This window comes from Struthio camelus, chromosome 17, assembly GCF_040807025.1.
Source record: "Struthio camelus isolate bStrCam1 chromosome 17, bStrCam1.hap1, whole genome shotgun sequence".
NCBI classification, from domain to species: domain Eukaryota; kingdom Metazoa; phylum Chordata; class Aves; order Struthioniformes; family Struthionidae; genus Struthio; species Struthio camelus.
The window spans coordinates 12,048,861-12,064,427 of record NC_090958.1 but is presented as its reverse complement, the minus strand read 5'-3'; the positions used below and the strand labels follow the sequence as shown (position 1 = coordinate 12,064,427).

Here is a 15,567-nt window from a genome sequence, read left to right as displayed (position 1 = left end):
AGCTGTGCATAAGCTTATTCCAGGCCTGCTCCCCTCCTACAGTCAGAAAAATAAATGGCAGAAACATTCTAACTGTGCTAATTGTGTGGACTGTGGGGTAGAGCCAGTGATCACATTATTGAACACGTCTGGCCATAGGTCTACCAGAAAACCTTTATGGTGGAGACCTGCCCTTATTTGCTGTGCTACAAATCTCTAGCTGTCTAACTCGATGTTATTTGGAGTGATTTGATTTATGCTTATACATCATGTGAACCACAGCAGGAAAAGCTCACGTTTGCCCTGTTTCAACGTAAGCTTGTTTGGGATGAGGGAGAGGTTACAGGTTTGTTTTAATGCACTGCAGATCAGTGTGCCGCTAGTGGCATCTATGTTTCTGCAATAAAAGAAGGGCTTTCTCCAAATATGCACTTACCTATGTTTTACAATAGCCACAACTCCCTCTCTTTTTTCCCAAGCTGAGATGATTTGTGCAAGCCAGATACTGGAGTGCACCATGACTCCTTGGCCAGCAGTGGGAAAGTCATGATGGAGGGGGATCTCGAAATACGAACCTCCACCTCAGCTACAGAAAAAAGAAGCCGGAAGGCCTGAGCTATACATATACATGTGTGTATATATATAAAAATATTTGGCTATTTATTAACATACACACCTCTGTCTCTGTTTCCTCAGGTCTTGGAGGCACAACGGTGGGAATTAGGTAGGAGAGAGGATGGTGATGTGAGTGGGGATTCTGCAATTGCTTACTTGGAGGTTAGAAAAACAGCAATTGTTCTTTCTGCTTCAATCACTGCAGCATCCAGGTTTTGCCCTCCTGCCCAGTCGAACAAAGCTGCTTTCGCAGAGTCATCTTGGCATAGGGCTTTCTTGGTGAAGTGCCCGCGTCCGCCTGCTCCTCTGGCTCTGGCTCTTCCTGCAAAATTTGCATCAGCCTTTGTTGGGGCAGAAGGGGTGAGAGGGAGGGAGGGGGAAAGATAGAGTAGGGCCTGTTTGTGGTGGACAGAACCAATTCTGCCTGAACTCTATATTGTTTTTACTTAACTTTGCCCCACAGGAGGGTTTTTCTGACTTGAATCTGTCGCTGCAAGAAATTGTTTCCAAAATGCCGCACAATTAGGGGTCCACTTTGCAAACATTCTTGGTGGAATTGAGAGGCAATTGGCACAACTCGGTGAATAATCCTTTTACAAGCCTTTATGAACCCAGCACAATGGCTGTTTACAGTTTTGCTGATAGGCCAGGAGTGTTAACAGGCCTTTAGAAAAATCCAGGTAATTGAAGCTTTTGTCTTTCAATGAGCCCCCATAGCTGTCAACAGTTGCCATTCTCTGCATTTTCTTTAAGTTTTTATTTTGACAAGGGCTTTTGTGCAGGGGACAAGGGCAGCGGCGTGGGAGGCGAAGCTGGGGGGCCGAGGCGGCATTCCTGCGGGAAGGAGGAATCGCTCCCGCTCCGCAGCCCAAAACAGCTTGCCTGGCTGGAAATCCTTGGGTCGAGGAGAGTTTCCCTATTACTTTGTTACTCTTTTAAACTTCCTCACCATAGAAAACATCAGCTTCGGTTTGCCTTTTTTTGACCCGAGGCCTTTGCTCCATAGCTGAGGGAGATGGAGAAGAGGAGGCTGGAGGAAAGAGGGTGTAAAAATGCTTAAGCCTGTTACCACAGAAACTGAACTGGCCCATTGAAAGCTCCTTGCGTTTTTACCTCCCGAAGAGCAGGGTTCAGCGGTGGTTCTGGTTTTCGCGTCTCTCTGCAAGGTTTGGTTTTGCTGTAGTCATTTCTGTGGCACTCGCACGTGTTCAGCAGCCTGAGAGTTCCTCTTTCCTTATGCGTATGTGGGAGCGCGTTTCTTTAAATTAAAAAAAAAAAAAGCAAACCTGAATGAATGCTGAAGCTTGGTTTTCTTCACCGAAGCTGACTGTTTGTTCTCTTTAGGAGGCATTAGGAGATTAATGCAAGTGGGTAGCGATGAGTTTGCTTCAAGCTCTCCTTTTTGCAGGGCATCGTATGTTAAGCACAAGTCCACGCTGGATAAATGATGGCGTGTTACTTTTTCCCCTATGTTCTCTCATCATGTGGACCCCTCAGTAGCTTTCGTTCAGTTTAAGACTTCATTCTTATGAAGGTTAAGATGTGGTATTTTGCTGAATTAAGAGCCATGCTATAGGAATCGCTGTGGCTGATTTTCTAGGTACCGTAGATACCGTATACTGTTTGTGTATTTAAGTATTTCCAGGTATTTAAGTCTTCCAGGCTGGAAGAGGTAGGAGAGGAAAAGTATTTCATATTAAGACCAAACAAGATGTCGTGCACCTTGCTGTCCAAACTACAGGTTTTAAAGCACACATCTTGCAATCACAACTGCAGGGATGGGCTCCCTGTCTGCACTGAGCCGTATTTGCATGTGGAGCTGCGTCCTTACGGTCCGTAGGGCCCACTGGCTTCCTGAATTGCACGATTGCAGCATTGGTGATTAAACTAAGAAAGATGTAAACTAAAATGAGGCAAAATTCTTTGCTGTCCTTTTCATTTTAAAAACAATTAATTATAGAGTATTTTCGGATCCTGAATGGGGAAAATTATCCTCAGAGAGCAGATATTTGCTTCATTTGTATGTCTGTTTATTTAGCATGTGGATTTGATGGCTCACTTGCTTTTTACAGCTTTCACTTATCTCCGTGAGACAAAGTTGTATATTGGTACAAAGGAAAATTAGGCATCTAAATAAGGCAATCCTGCACCTTTTAGTAATGCAGTCCATCAGTAATGGATTTTTATACGCATTATAGACATATGAATTTTTGAGGCCAAATCTGTTTTTAACAAGAATCTTTTCTTAAAAGCCAGTCAAAGGCTGTCCTTCTTTTTTTCAAAATATCACGATGCAGTAACAAGCATAGCGGCAAGTTTTGGAATTAAAACATTAGAGAGAGAGAGAGAGAAACTCCAGTATTACGTTATATTTAAATAATAATGGTTATTAAGGTCCCACAAAATTTTTTAATTTCAAATGCTTTTCTGAGAGCTAAATTTATTAAGGCCTACAGTGCTGCAGTTTTATTAAATAGCTTGCCAGGATTCATAGGCCAAAGCATCTGAGTTTTAAAGATCGTTTTACAAGTTTTCTAATCAATATATTTCTAAGCCTAATTTATTTGATTTTTTCTTACTTATATCATTTTTAAGCCTTTTGCATTCGTATTGACATTGCCCAGGCACAGGATTTTAAGCAACACAGACTTGAAAGTACTTTTTATGCCATTTTAGAGAAAGGTGTAATTTGATTGTAATGTTCTTACGTGGTAGCCTGAAAAATTTTAAGTTCTACATCTAAGAAGCTGTAGAGCAGTGCAAACTTTCCCAGCTCATTTTCAGATTTGTCTCAAACCTGTTTTAAGTAGGCTACTGGTTGGGCCCTATTTAAAGTAGGTACATTTTCTATGAATTTCCACCATTGTTGGCAGCAGTGCACACGTATTATGAGCAAGTGACACAGCTTGCTGCTGCTGCCATGTTAGCTATGGAGTCACTTCACCATCCCTTAGAGCCTTTACACTGAGAATAGTGTCTTTCTGGAAGTTAGCCTTAGCCCACTCATAAATTATTGAGCCAGGTGCACATATCACCATGTGAAACTCTTTAGCCTGAGCTGTGCAAGAGTTTGAATCATGTCATCAAAATAGTCTACCTCTAAAATATGTGTGTACAGTGATTAAAATGGTAACTTATGATATAGCCTAGACCAGGTTTAAAGAGCAAAATAATTTGATCTTCGTGACCTACTCAGTTATGCTGGTAATTTGGGGATATGGGCACTCGCCCAGGAGCAGCCGGCGCAAACAGGAGTTGCATGATCCTGACTTGATCTCAGCCCCCCAGGTGGAGAGGAAAGGCTTCTCTTGAGTCATCCTACGTTTCTCAAGAGTGTGTAAATAAGAAGTGTACTGCTGTGACTGCATCTTCCTTCTGCATCTTCCCCCTCCCTTGTTTTTAATAAATGTATTGCTTTGTCAGCACTGTTTGGAGCAAGCACAAATGCAGCAGGTACTGGAGCAGCCCACATGTCCAGCACAACCTGTTTCAGCCTGCCTGGGTTGTGATGGACAAGTAGTCCAGAGGAGAGAAGTTTAATTGTGTGCAATTATGTAGCATGGGTTGAGGGGAGTCAGAAAATAGCTGCTAATGATGATTTATCAAGACTAATGCTAATTTTGATCTGAATATCATGGTTTGTAAAACCATGTTTCCTCTAATGAAGGAGGATTCTCATGAAGTTCAGTGATGGAAATAATCTCAAAAAAAGACACATACAGGTTACAGGAAAGTATTTGCTAAAGCCATGGCTATCTGATGTTCCTGCCTTCCATGCACAAAGTAGTAGGCTAGGATTTAAGGCAATCTGCAGTCATTAATGCTGGTCGTTCCAGTAGGCCTTGTCTGCCCGCAGCTCCCCAGCCCCTGCAAAGCAGCACGCTGCCTTCCTGGGATTTCTTCCATTTTTTGCTTCAGGTTCTTATTTCTCCAGAGTGGTTATAGGTACAATTAGATCTTTGCACATCGTACTAAAACAGTTAGATTTCTCTGTGAAAAACATCTTGTGGATCAGGAAGGGCAGTATAAAACAAGGTTTATCTTTGAAAGAGAAGAGAGTTCTGCTTAGTCAAGACTGTAGAAAACGAGATTCCTTACACCAAGCCTTTCCACTGCAAACAGTTAAATGAAAACAAGGACTCAGTTGGAGAACTGAGCAATCTTAACTGCAGAACCGTCATGGCAGATCTCTCCACTGCATCTTTGCTCTTTGTGTGCGTGATGTGTTTCGGAGAATTGAAAAGATTCTTTAAGTGTTTGGGGTCATTTCATCATTTCATGTGCTAAATAAAAGAGATTGCGTAGTCTTTCAAAAAACTGCAGAAAGCTAAGAATGTCACCACTGAACTTTCTGCTTCATAACTTTTGGATAAAAGGATATGATAGGAAAGAGTCCTGCTTCCCCTCCAGGTGGAGCAGGAGCTGGACAAAATGGCCCAGCAGACCCACTCCTGCTTTTGCATGCATGGCACAGAAGCATGTGCCTTCTCGTGGACCATTTCCACATTGGCAGGTTGTCGTTGTTGGTCTGCCCATTCCTGTCTTGTCGAAGCAGGGAACCCAATATGGAGCCACCAACTATGGAAACCCACCTGGACCATCACTGTCAAATGCTGGCTGCAATGCCCGCTGACAGAGAGCGCTCCAGTCCGACACAAAAGCTGCAGAACTCTAGCCATTTTCTGTCTGTATAACGAGCACAGAGAGATTTGTTTTTGTTCCCAACTATAAATCTTTCTGAGCTCCAGCCAATGAGATTTGTATGTCCTGAAACGTTCAGTGCTCAAGTTATCTTTCTGTCACTTGTGCTGGGAAAATAGAGCATTTTATTTTCAGAGGCTGTAAGACTTCACTCTAAAGCTCTTTAAGTAAACACTTCCTCCTGGGATCGTGATCTCATTCAAACTAAAAAATGTACCAGAATTTATGATGTATTTTAATTACTATTCTTGATACCACTCATTAAATTAGAAATTGATTGCCAGTTTCACAGTTTCCTTGTTAGATGACAAAGTACTTATCAAGGTGAAGCAATGCAAAACTGTTACTATATATTCCGCAATTTGGGAGGATAAAAAGGCATGTTTTTTGTTTTGCTATTCATGTAACAGTTGTTATTATAAAGCATAGCTGATTGTCTTTTTTGTTTAAAGTTCATTTTCCCTCATTCAAGTAAGAGTACACCATATTTCATATAAAAAGAGATACATTGTCTTTGGCTGGTTTATGCTAGCAGTTTAAAAGGCATTAATGCAAACATCAAAAGTGTATGTTTGATTGAACCGAGAACATAATAAACCGCTATTCTAAGGATTTAAGCGGATGATGCAAGAGATCCGTATACATAAAGGTGTTTCACAAAACCTTCTTTTTTTCTCTCTAATCCACAGTGTGACAGCGAGAGTGATATTGACGATAAGGTAAGACTGAATTTTCTTCTTTCATGTGCTTTACTAGCGTGGAAATTCCCTCATAGACAAAATAAGAATGAATCTAAAAATAATATTTTTCCTCCAGCCTTGATGTCAAATTTAAAAATATCTATACTTGAATGAAAGAATGTTGCATCAGGTAGTCTGTGCTCTTCACCAGTCCATGTTTACAGAAGAGAAACTCCCATGAACATAATAGGCTTCTTGATTAATATGTGAGCATTTGATAGGACCCAAGTCATAGTGTTAGTGCTGTCATTCTGTTTTGGAGGAAGTCTCCTCTGATAACTTCCTGAGAGCCCATATTTTATTTATAGTAACCTTTGAAGAAGTCAATTTTGTAGTCAGTTTAGAAGATGGGACAACCAGTGCCTACCCTCAAAGGCAGTATGTTAACTGTCAAGGAGTGTTTTGTCATGTTGCATGCATATTTATCACAGTGATTTTTCTGACCTTTCCTTTTGATACCGAGGTTGGTTGTTGAAAGGTTGTAGTCATGTGTTTTTGTATAGGGATTTCTTGTTTCACCTTTGCAAGGAAACCAGAGAAATCCCGCTACATAGCAGCAACAGTTGCACCATGCTTTTGAGCATCAAATCTATAACAGACTTGAGTATCCCTCACTGACTTCTGTTCTGGCAGATCAAACTTGGCAGTCTCAGGTTAGATCTTCATCAAACTTTTATTATATTTTGGCTGTCCAGTCTCTTGCATTCATTCATGAGAAGCTACAGCACGCAGGTTTCTACTGGATCAGCATTACAAAAGTAAAGGCTGACTTCAGAAAGCCCTATCTCCTTGACAGCACACCTAGCTGTAGCCATATATTGGAGGTTACTTTGAGTTCAAGAGAGTACAATGAAAACGTCCTCTGGTTAAGTCTTTTTTTAAAAAAATGTTGCTAGACCTTGGGAAGCGTTAAGGCATGTTTCATTTTCTTTTAAAAATCCTATCAGCTACCTAATATTCCTGGAATATGGCAAAAGCTGTGTTTAGGATGAAGGCTTGATAGAAGAGAAACATTTAAATCTTAGCTGTTGAGAATGAAGGATACTCTGCACATTTGTTTTTATATATATGCATGTGAGTATAGCCACTCCGTTCCACCACCACCATCACCCCCCAAGTTCATGTTTCTTACTCACAGGTTGCAAGGCAACAGAGCTGATGGCAGGGGGAGTGAGGGAGAAAAACTGTTCCCTGAAAGCTTAGATACCATGGGGTTAAAACATTTCTTAGACTGCCCAATCAAAGAAAGTAAAAGCAATCACTTAGAAAACTGTTTAAAGATCTGCCAGTCAAACCTCAGATGAAGTTGTAAGTGACATGTAGTTTTATTATACAGCTATGCTATTAATGATTATCTAAATTACACTGGTAGACCCAGCTAGCAGCATTACATCTGAGACTGACGTTTGTTAGATTAGGTTTGACTTCACCTTGTAGAGAAGAAATTGAAATCTGAACAACATTGATTAGCTTTCAGAATGTGGGATCTGAGGTTACCTTCAGAGGAAGCTGCATTGTGTTTGGCTAGTAACTTACTGTCCTTTACAGCAAATGAAAGACTGTAATAGTGTTCCTTACCATTAGGATGGTATTTCTTTACATATCTGTAACTGTAATTTGACCTTCTAGCTCACATATTTTCCAGCTTCCTTCTCCTTAAGGTGACTCCGCTTTATTAATAATGCTTCTTGCCTTCGTAAGGAGAGCAGCACAAGATTGTCATCTTCCTATCTCTTGCCTGATCTGCAAAGGCATGAGACTAGACATTGGTTCCATTAAATAGGTCTCTAGAATTAAGTAGAGATGCTTTTCCTGTCAGCAAAGACACATATGCATGCACATAAACTCACTGAGGTTGAAGTGAAGAGACTTTAGACCTTTCATGGGGAAAATGTAAATGCAACATTGCCTTCAAGCTGGGGAACACAAGAGGAACCTGCCTCTCTGTTAGTACCTGGCATGTTACTCTCCAGGAAGCTCGTTCAATATTCGCCTTAAAGCCTAACCTGGCTGATGCAACAAGGAGCTATAAAAATATTGGCATGAATGTCCTGAGGGATTACACTGAAGAGTATGTTTTCCCTCTTCCGTGCGCTGGCAAAATGTGTCTTCTAATAATGCTCACTGCCTTTTGCAGTCAGATGGAGTATTGGACGTACTGTCTAGCCCAACACGGGGCTTCCCTAATGACATGATGGGTCGGCTGTTTTCCACAGCGCTACAGTGCAGTCCTGCTCTGCTGCTCGGTCAGCAAGAAGCAGCTTTCTCCAGGTACACCGACACGCACTGGCACTAATGAAGGGCAGGGCAGGAATTAATAAGGTACTTTTGATTTGCGTAACAACTTTTCATTAGTCATAAAACAGCGGATCACCATTGTCTGTATATAACACATGAGAAAAACAAAAAAAAAGTTGTTACATACAAGTACAAACTGAGTCAGTGATAGAGCTAGAAGCCAAACTGAAATTTTTCCACCTCCTACTTCTCTCTCTGCCGTGCAGCTAATTATCCACTATTTATGTAGTTCATAGGTGTATGGGGTATTGAGCTCCTAATGTTTTTAAAACATGCACGTTAAAGCAAAATTAAGTCTTTACCCTCACTGCATTGAAAATATAAACAGATTCCTTTTTTTTTTTTTCCTTTGCCTTTGTGCAGCGTTGGGCAGGACTCCAGGGGAGGAAAGTAATTGAGCATAGTCAGTCATACCTAAGGTATATCAGAACTGAGGAGTCATTACTTTTGTGCAAGGTGCGGTTTCACAGCAGATTGTGAGAACATTTCCAAACAGTGCGCTGCTATTTTTAATAATCGGAAAACAGGAGCTCAAGACTGGGGACTTGTCCATCCCTTTTACTTTCTGAGAGCTGTCTCTGGCCAAGTATAGCCTTTCATTTCTGCATCACTGCTGAAATCTCAAAGGAAGTAAGTGGGATGATACTTTCTCATACCTATCATTCTGTCACCGCACTCTTTTTGAAGAACTGTTCAAAATACTCAAAACTAATAAACTGAGCTGTCCAGCCATTTAACCAAGCGAAAAACTTAGCAAATCATGCATTCCCAGAGATGGAAATGCAAATCCCACTTCTTCTACAATGTGTTCATTGAAGGACACCATCGGTTTGGACTCTGCAACTGTTAGGAGAATTGCCTGGTAGTTTGTTGAAACTGTGGAGGTGATATTGTGCTTTTTGTGAGGGAGGGGGGAGAGAAAGGGAGTTAGCCTGGTAATCGTATTACGCTATCTCCACACTCTGCAGTAGCTGTGATGTGAGGCTCACGGTCCATAAACATTGTTACTGAAAATATATACTTCCTTTAATAGCAACAACAGCATTAACAGATAGCAATTACCCTTCATTTTCAGGAACTATAAAGTCTCCATTAATTCAAGATTTATGTAGTTATAGCATTTAGCACAGGAATAACACCACAGAGAATTGGTTTATACACATGTAATGAGAGAGCTTATGGCATACTTTAGTGAACATTAACATAATAGAGTAATATAAACCATCAACAGTTCCACTTATTGTCTCTTACCTGCTTTAGCATCACTATGAAAAGTGGCTAGCAGCTTGGTAATGTGCTCTGTTAAATGGTGTTCTGCAGAAAGCCAAAAGTCAACTTGTGTAAAACAAGGGAATGAGTAATCTCTGCTCGTTACTCCAAAATGTTGTTCTCTTTTTTTTAATAACAGTGTTCAAGATTGCATTAAAAAAAGCCTGCTTCTTTCTTTCAAAGTAATTCAGTGTGCACGTTCTTTCAGTCTTGGACTTCTGTCTGCTGTGTGCAAAATTGTGGGTTGTCAGCTTAATTGCTTGGCCCTGGCATATAAGCGAGCTCTCCAAATCAGGGGTTAGATATCAGGCATTCCTTCATTTAATGTGGTGCTAAGTAAGATATATAAAAAATGACACTGCATTTCTAAGTTGAATCAGTATTTACGTACATTTCTTATGTGGTTCGTGTTTATCTTTTAGTGACAGCAAGCAATCTTTAAGACTAGTAAAGCCATATCCAAGGTGGAAGCTAAAGTCAAGTTGCCAGAACAGTGCTTTCACCATGCTCTTCGCAGCAGCGCAGTAGGTCTCTTAGGCCTTTCTTTCTGCAGTGATGTGAATTCAGCCTTGCTGTGCTGTTGCTCACTGTGCTAATTTTTGAGTCCCAATAGGTGCCTGGTACCCTACAGCATCACACAGGCAAGGAGAAGAGCAAGACGGTAGTGCCGGCTGTGATAGCTCAGTCATGGGCCATGTCCCTGCTCTGCCAGGGACATACGGATGTAGGACAGCTCACAGCTTAAGTATGAGATGAGAGACAGCCAGTGGACTCAGATAAATGGGGGGCACGGTGCTAATAGCGTCGTCGTTTCAGCGTATGTCCACAGCCCTGTTGTTGTCTAGCTTTTGTTTTGTAGGTTTTGAGGCAAGGGGGAGATTTTAGGAGGCTTTTGAAGATGGAGAATCAAGTGGCTTTTTGGCTGCAAGTGGGAAGTTACTCTCTGTAGTGAAAAGCACAGTGGAAAGGTGGAAAGTAGGTGGGGAGGTGCTTATTTGAAAGTTGATCAGTTCTGGCCAGTGAGAGACAAGAGTTGACATTGATACTGAGTGTAAATACTGGGTAGAAGTAAGCCAAAACTATCAAAACTGATAGTTTGCAGTATTAGAAGTGGGAAAATGTGATGGGAACAAAGCCCCAGACTGGGAAGATAATCTTTGCTGCAGCTTTCTGCATGGGTGCAAGGACACAGTTATATCTGCCATAACCAGAGGAAAGGTTAAAATGGTAAATGAAATGTGAGGTGGTGAGAACTTGGCCAAGAATTTTAGCTTTATGGTTGAACAGGGGATGCTCACTATGTTATGTAGAAAACGAATATACAGGACTTAAGCATAGGTTGGATGTTAAGATCTAGATAGTGATCTGAGTCAAAGAGAATGCTGAGAGCTACAGATTTGAGTGAGGGGTGGAAGCAATGAGGAAAATAAACTGTGTGGAAGATTTGGGGAGTTTCATTAATAGTTCTGTTTTAGCTGTGGTGACCTTGAAAAGGTGGCTACAAGCCCACAAGAAAAAGCATAGTTTAGGCAGCAGGAGAAAGCGGTGTGATCATGAAGAGAGATCTAAGAGTAGAAGTGGTTACTGTCTCTGCATGTGTGCGTGGGTTTCTGTATGAGATTACCCAGAAATAAGTTAAAGCCCCGTGTCACCCAATTAAAAACTTAGGGGAAGATAGTCTGAAGACTGCTCAGAATGACAGGAGTGGTTACAGAGGCAGCAGAGCAGAGAGTTGCTGAAGGCCGGGGCGGGGGAGAGCTATGTCAGAGGTAGCTGGCAGTCAAGGAAGGCGAGATCTGGCAAAATGAGATAGTGGGTGAGTGAGTAGAAGCTACGCTGCGTACTAGCTCTTCCCAGAGAGCCTCCATCAGTCCACATTTCTGTGTGTTTTATTGCATCTTGACACTCTCCTGCTCTGTGCGGCTTCGTGTGTCAGTACACCAGTGCAACTTCAGGGCATCGTCTCCTGGGGCTGGAATAAGCTATAATGCCAGGACCCCTCAGAGCCACTCCTTTGAAGCCCACAGGGGCTGTAACTTGTTAGTACTTGCTGCTGGTCGCTCCTTCCCCACAACTTGTCACGTTTTTTCTAGCAGTTGAAGAAGCAGGTTGCACCTGATAAATCTCTTGTTTCTGTGAGACTGGAAGTTTAGTTCCCCCTTTGGATAACCAGTCATTTGTTTTTTATGATGCTTACCTAAGCTAAGGCCGCCAAACGTTTTGTCCATCATCAGATTTTGCATTTCTCTGCGGAATGAGCACTTGATACTTTCCCAGCAATCCCAATTCCTACTGCTTGCAGCAACACTGAATTGCTGAACACCATTCAACACAAACCTGAACCTAGGGCTTTCACATAGCAGTATTTGCACTTCTGTTAGCATTACACTTCAATCTGTGACAGTTTTCAACTGTGACTAATAACTAAGACTCTTCACTTGCCAGTTACTTCCCAGATGGGTTTTCAGACAAGGTCTGATTTATGTCATGCGTTTACCATAGTCTGCCCTGCTTATGAAGAGCAACGCGGAACGCAGTTGTAGAAGCATGTGCCTGGACTCTGCTGGAGGCGTAGCAACTTGCAGCAGTAAAGCATGTCCACGTGTGCATATTTGTATGTGCATGCAAATATACATCCACAGACTCTGTGATTTCTCTGAAGCTTTATCCTTGCAGACAGAAAACCCAGCAGTGTGAAGTGAAAACCAGCTGGAAACCTGATTCTGATAGAATAATAACTGGGTAAAGGTGGTTAGTTCTCTTAATTGAAGAAAGCCTCTATTTGACAGAAGAGCCACAAGTTGTTATTAAAAACAGATCTGCTTGTATAGATTATTAAAATCTTGCATTTAGAATAACCTTGAAGACTTGGGTGCCATAAACAGGCAAACATTATGTTGTTGCTATCACAGGAGACAAAAATTCACTGCTCAATTAATTTATTTTACAGTTAGTTCTCCACAAACAGATTTACCAGCAAAATAGCATCTTGAAAACCCAATACATACTCAGTTCACTCAGTCACTCCTTGGGAAATTCCAGGTGGGGAAGAGAATTGGCCTGGGCTCCCATCACCCACCTACGGGGTACACAGAGCAGATAGCAAGCTTCCCACTGAGACTTAGGGGAATTGAGTTAGGACCTATAAACCCTTGCAGAGGGAAAACAGCACTCCTAGTTCTCCTCCCCAACAAGAAGGCCTGCAACTCCCAGTAAAAAAAAAAAAACAATAAAGGCCCATCTTGACCCTGATTTTCCCACGATTTAACCCAAGAAAGCATTTGAAAAAATAAAATGGACTCAAAGCTTCAGCACCAATGTTTTTCCCTCCTAATGGGATTTTGTCTGTATTCTTTCTCCTTTATCCAAACAGTAACTCAAACTTTAAGTACGTTAGTCTGTATATAACCAGCTGACTCATCACAGTCTGTAGTGTTCATATTCATTCTTATAAATGTAGAATGTTCTTTTTCAAAGTGAACAATAAGAACGACCTTGTAGTTTGCTGTCAAAAATCTATCACTAACTCACATAAAAAGGACTTAAGAGATCTTATGGAGAGCTCTTGAGCAAGACAGGATAATACCAGTGTTGCTACTGACAGTCTGCATGTCCCTAGCTCTCTGGGGGTTTTTTATTGTTTGATGTCTCCCTCTTTCAGTTCCCCACCCAAAAGCATTTTCTTCCTCCACACCAGGGACCTTGTGAAGACATTTGTAGGCAACATGAGAAAGAGAATGATCGTGAACCTCTCTCTGCCCACACTAGGAGATCTCATTGTGACATAACCATAAATCCAAAGGGCTACCTGTATAATGGTGGTAAATCCTCGGAAGATGGTCAGGTATTCCAGTGACAGCACAATATGGAGAAGTAGCTGATAGAAATTCACGTTATAATGGAATGATTTAATTAACCATAAGGATGCCAAGATGATGAGAACGTTTTGGAGGATGTATACTGCCATATCTGCAGTTGCGGAACTGGGGCTCATTTTGCTCACAAAGTTCCTAATAACTATATTCCAAAATTGTTTTATTGGGTTGAGTAATACAGAAGAGCATAGCATGCAGCACTGTGTGCCCTATGCATGCATAAAGGGTAAAACTCCAGGATGGCCAAATCATCAGCTTCCAGATGAGTTTTGTAGCTTTCCAAAAGTTCCCATTTCTGGGTCCAATATGAAATAAAATCCAAACCAATTTTCATTACAAGACTTTTTCACGTATGTAAGAGCTGAGATTAACAGTGACATTTGGATCAGTAGTGAAGACTAGAGGTAACATTTGCCTGACCTTCCTTAGGAATTCAGCCTTTACCTTAAGCATCATGATTGCAATGGGTATTCTTTTGCCTAGGTGATTCTCCTAACATTTATCAACTGCTGTTGTAACTTACCAGCTGCTTATCAGCTGCTGCTTTTGTCTGTGAGATCAGTTGGGAGCTTGTAGTGACACCCTGAATCAGCTGAGCCTTTCGAGCTGGTGCTGCCCAGCCTTCTCTTTACGCTCTCATGGACTGGAGTCCCTGAGAGCTAGAGCCCAAGTTTTGCATAAACACAAACTAGAACAGTGAACTTTTACTTCATCCATTAGGTCTAGCACTGACCCCAGTACAAACATACTGGCTTCTTGGCTTGCATTAGCTCCGTGAAGGCCTTTCCAAGCCACAGGGAAGTCTTTCTCTTTCGCTCACCTGCGAGCCTTAGGCTCTGGGTCCATGCAGGGATGAGCAAGGCATTTTTCATGGTGTAGGCTGACTTCCTTCCAGCTCTCCTGCTCCCTCCAAATCCCGGGTGCACACCACAAGCCTGTGCTAGTGGAGCGGGCTCTGTGACTCCTCTCACTGCACTGTGTTGCACCTGGGAAGGGAAAACCAACCTTCCTCTGTCTGGCCCACCCTTGCGCCTCGCAGCAGAACAAAGCATGAATTAACTGCAACACGGAAGTTCTCACTAGTCCTAATGCTCCAGGTAGAATATCATTCCCAATTCCATATTAGCGATTATTAATTTCTCTGTATGTACTGTAAAGACTGTATAATTCCAGTTGTTAAGATTTTATTCTTTTTCACATTTCTTGACAGTCTTTAATACCAAGTTCTACCCAGATGCATTTTGCATGAACAGTAAGGTGTTCTCCTTAGCAAATGGCTTGCATTCAATTCTGTAATGCCTGAAGATTCAATCTAAAAGCATCACTTGATTTCTTTCTTGGCTTTTAAATAGTCTTCCATAGTTTCTACGTTCTGATGGGTTTCCTCTAATTTTGTATGATATTTGTATGATTATCCGAGGAACGTGATTTTATGTTTTATTCAAAGCTGTGCATACAAAACAGAGCAGTCGCTGAATGAAGCTTTTATGAGTTCTTGTCTGCATAAGACAAAATGATGTGTCCTGGCAAGATGAATGGGGTTAAAGCAAAGGTAAACCTCACGGTGGGGGCTCTGCAGTGCACGCCGTTGCTCAGGTCCAACAGACGCTGGCTCTGGAGCCACAGAAGCATCAGCAACACTGCTTGATCATATCTGCTGGTGTCCAGTCCTGAACTCTGTGATGGGTTGCATTGAAATATATATTGAACAAAAGGCTTAGTTTCCAGAGTGCATAGACTGACTTACAGCCTCTGTTTCCTTGGCCTTTCCCACACCTGTGACAAAATTAGTTGGAGATCTTTGCCTAAATCTTTGGCAGCAGCTGACTTAATTTGCGGTTTACTACTCCTGACAGTTTATTGGGGAAGCAAAGCGCGCCTTCATCTCCAATAATAAACAGCCCACCCGCCGACACTTTGACAGACTTAATGGTTTTTTATACAAAAATGGACAGACTTAATGTTTCGACTGTAGCGATCATCTGTCCTGATCTCCTTAATGAAATTAGATTAAGTGCACCTGGGAAAATGCTGAGACGGCACATTGCCTTCATCACCTTCCTTAATTTAAAACCAATTTGCGGGGAAAA

At 41.7% G+C, this 15,567-nt stretch overlaps 1 protein-coding gene across 42 annotated transcripts in view; it reads left to right on the top strand.

Annotated features, from left to right (window-relative positions):
* FBRSL1 (fibrosin like 1) overlaps positions 1-15,567 on the top strand; it is a 560,551-nt gene that overhangs the window by 370,919 nt on the left and 174,065 nt on the right. For 41 of the 42 annotated variants that reach the window (XM_068910781.1, XM_068910778.1, XM_068910761.1 and 38 more), the window contains one exon: positions 5,985-6,014. The exons of the other annotated variant lie outside the window; for it this stretch is intronic. In XM_068910781.1, the coding sequence (XP_068766882.1) occupies positions 5,985-6,014 (30 nt within the window). The remainder of the gene's footprint in view (positions 1-5,984; positions 6,015-15,567) is intronic. 42 annotated transcript variants of the gene reach the window in all.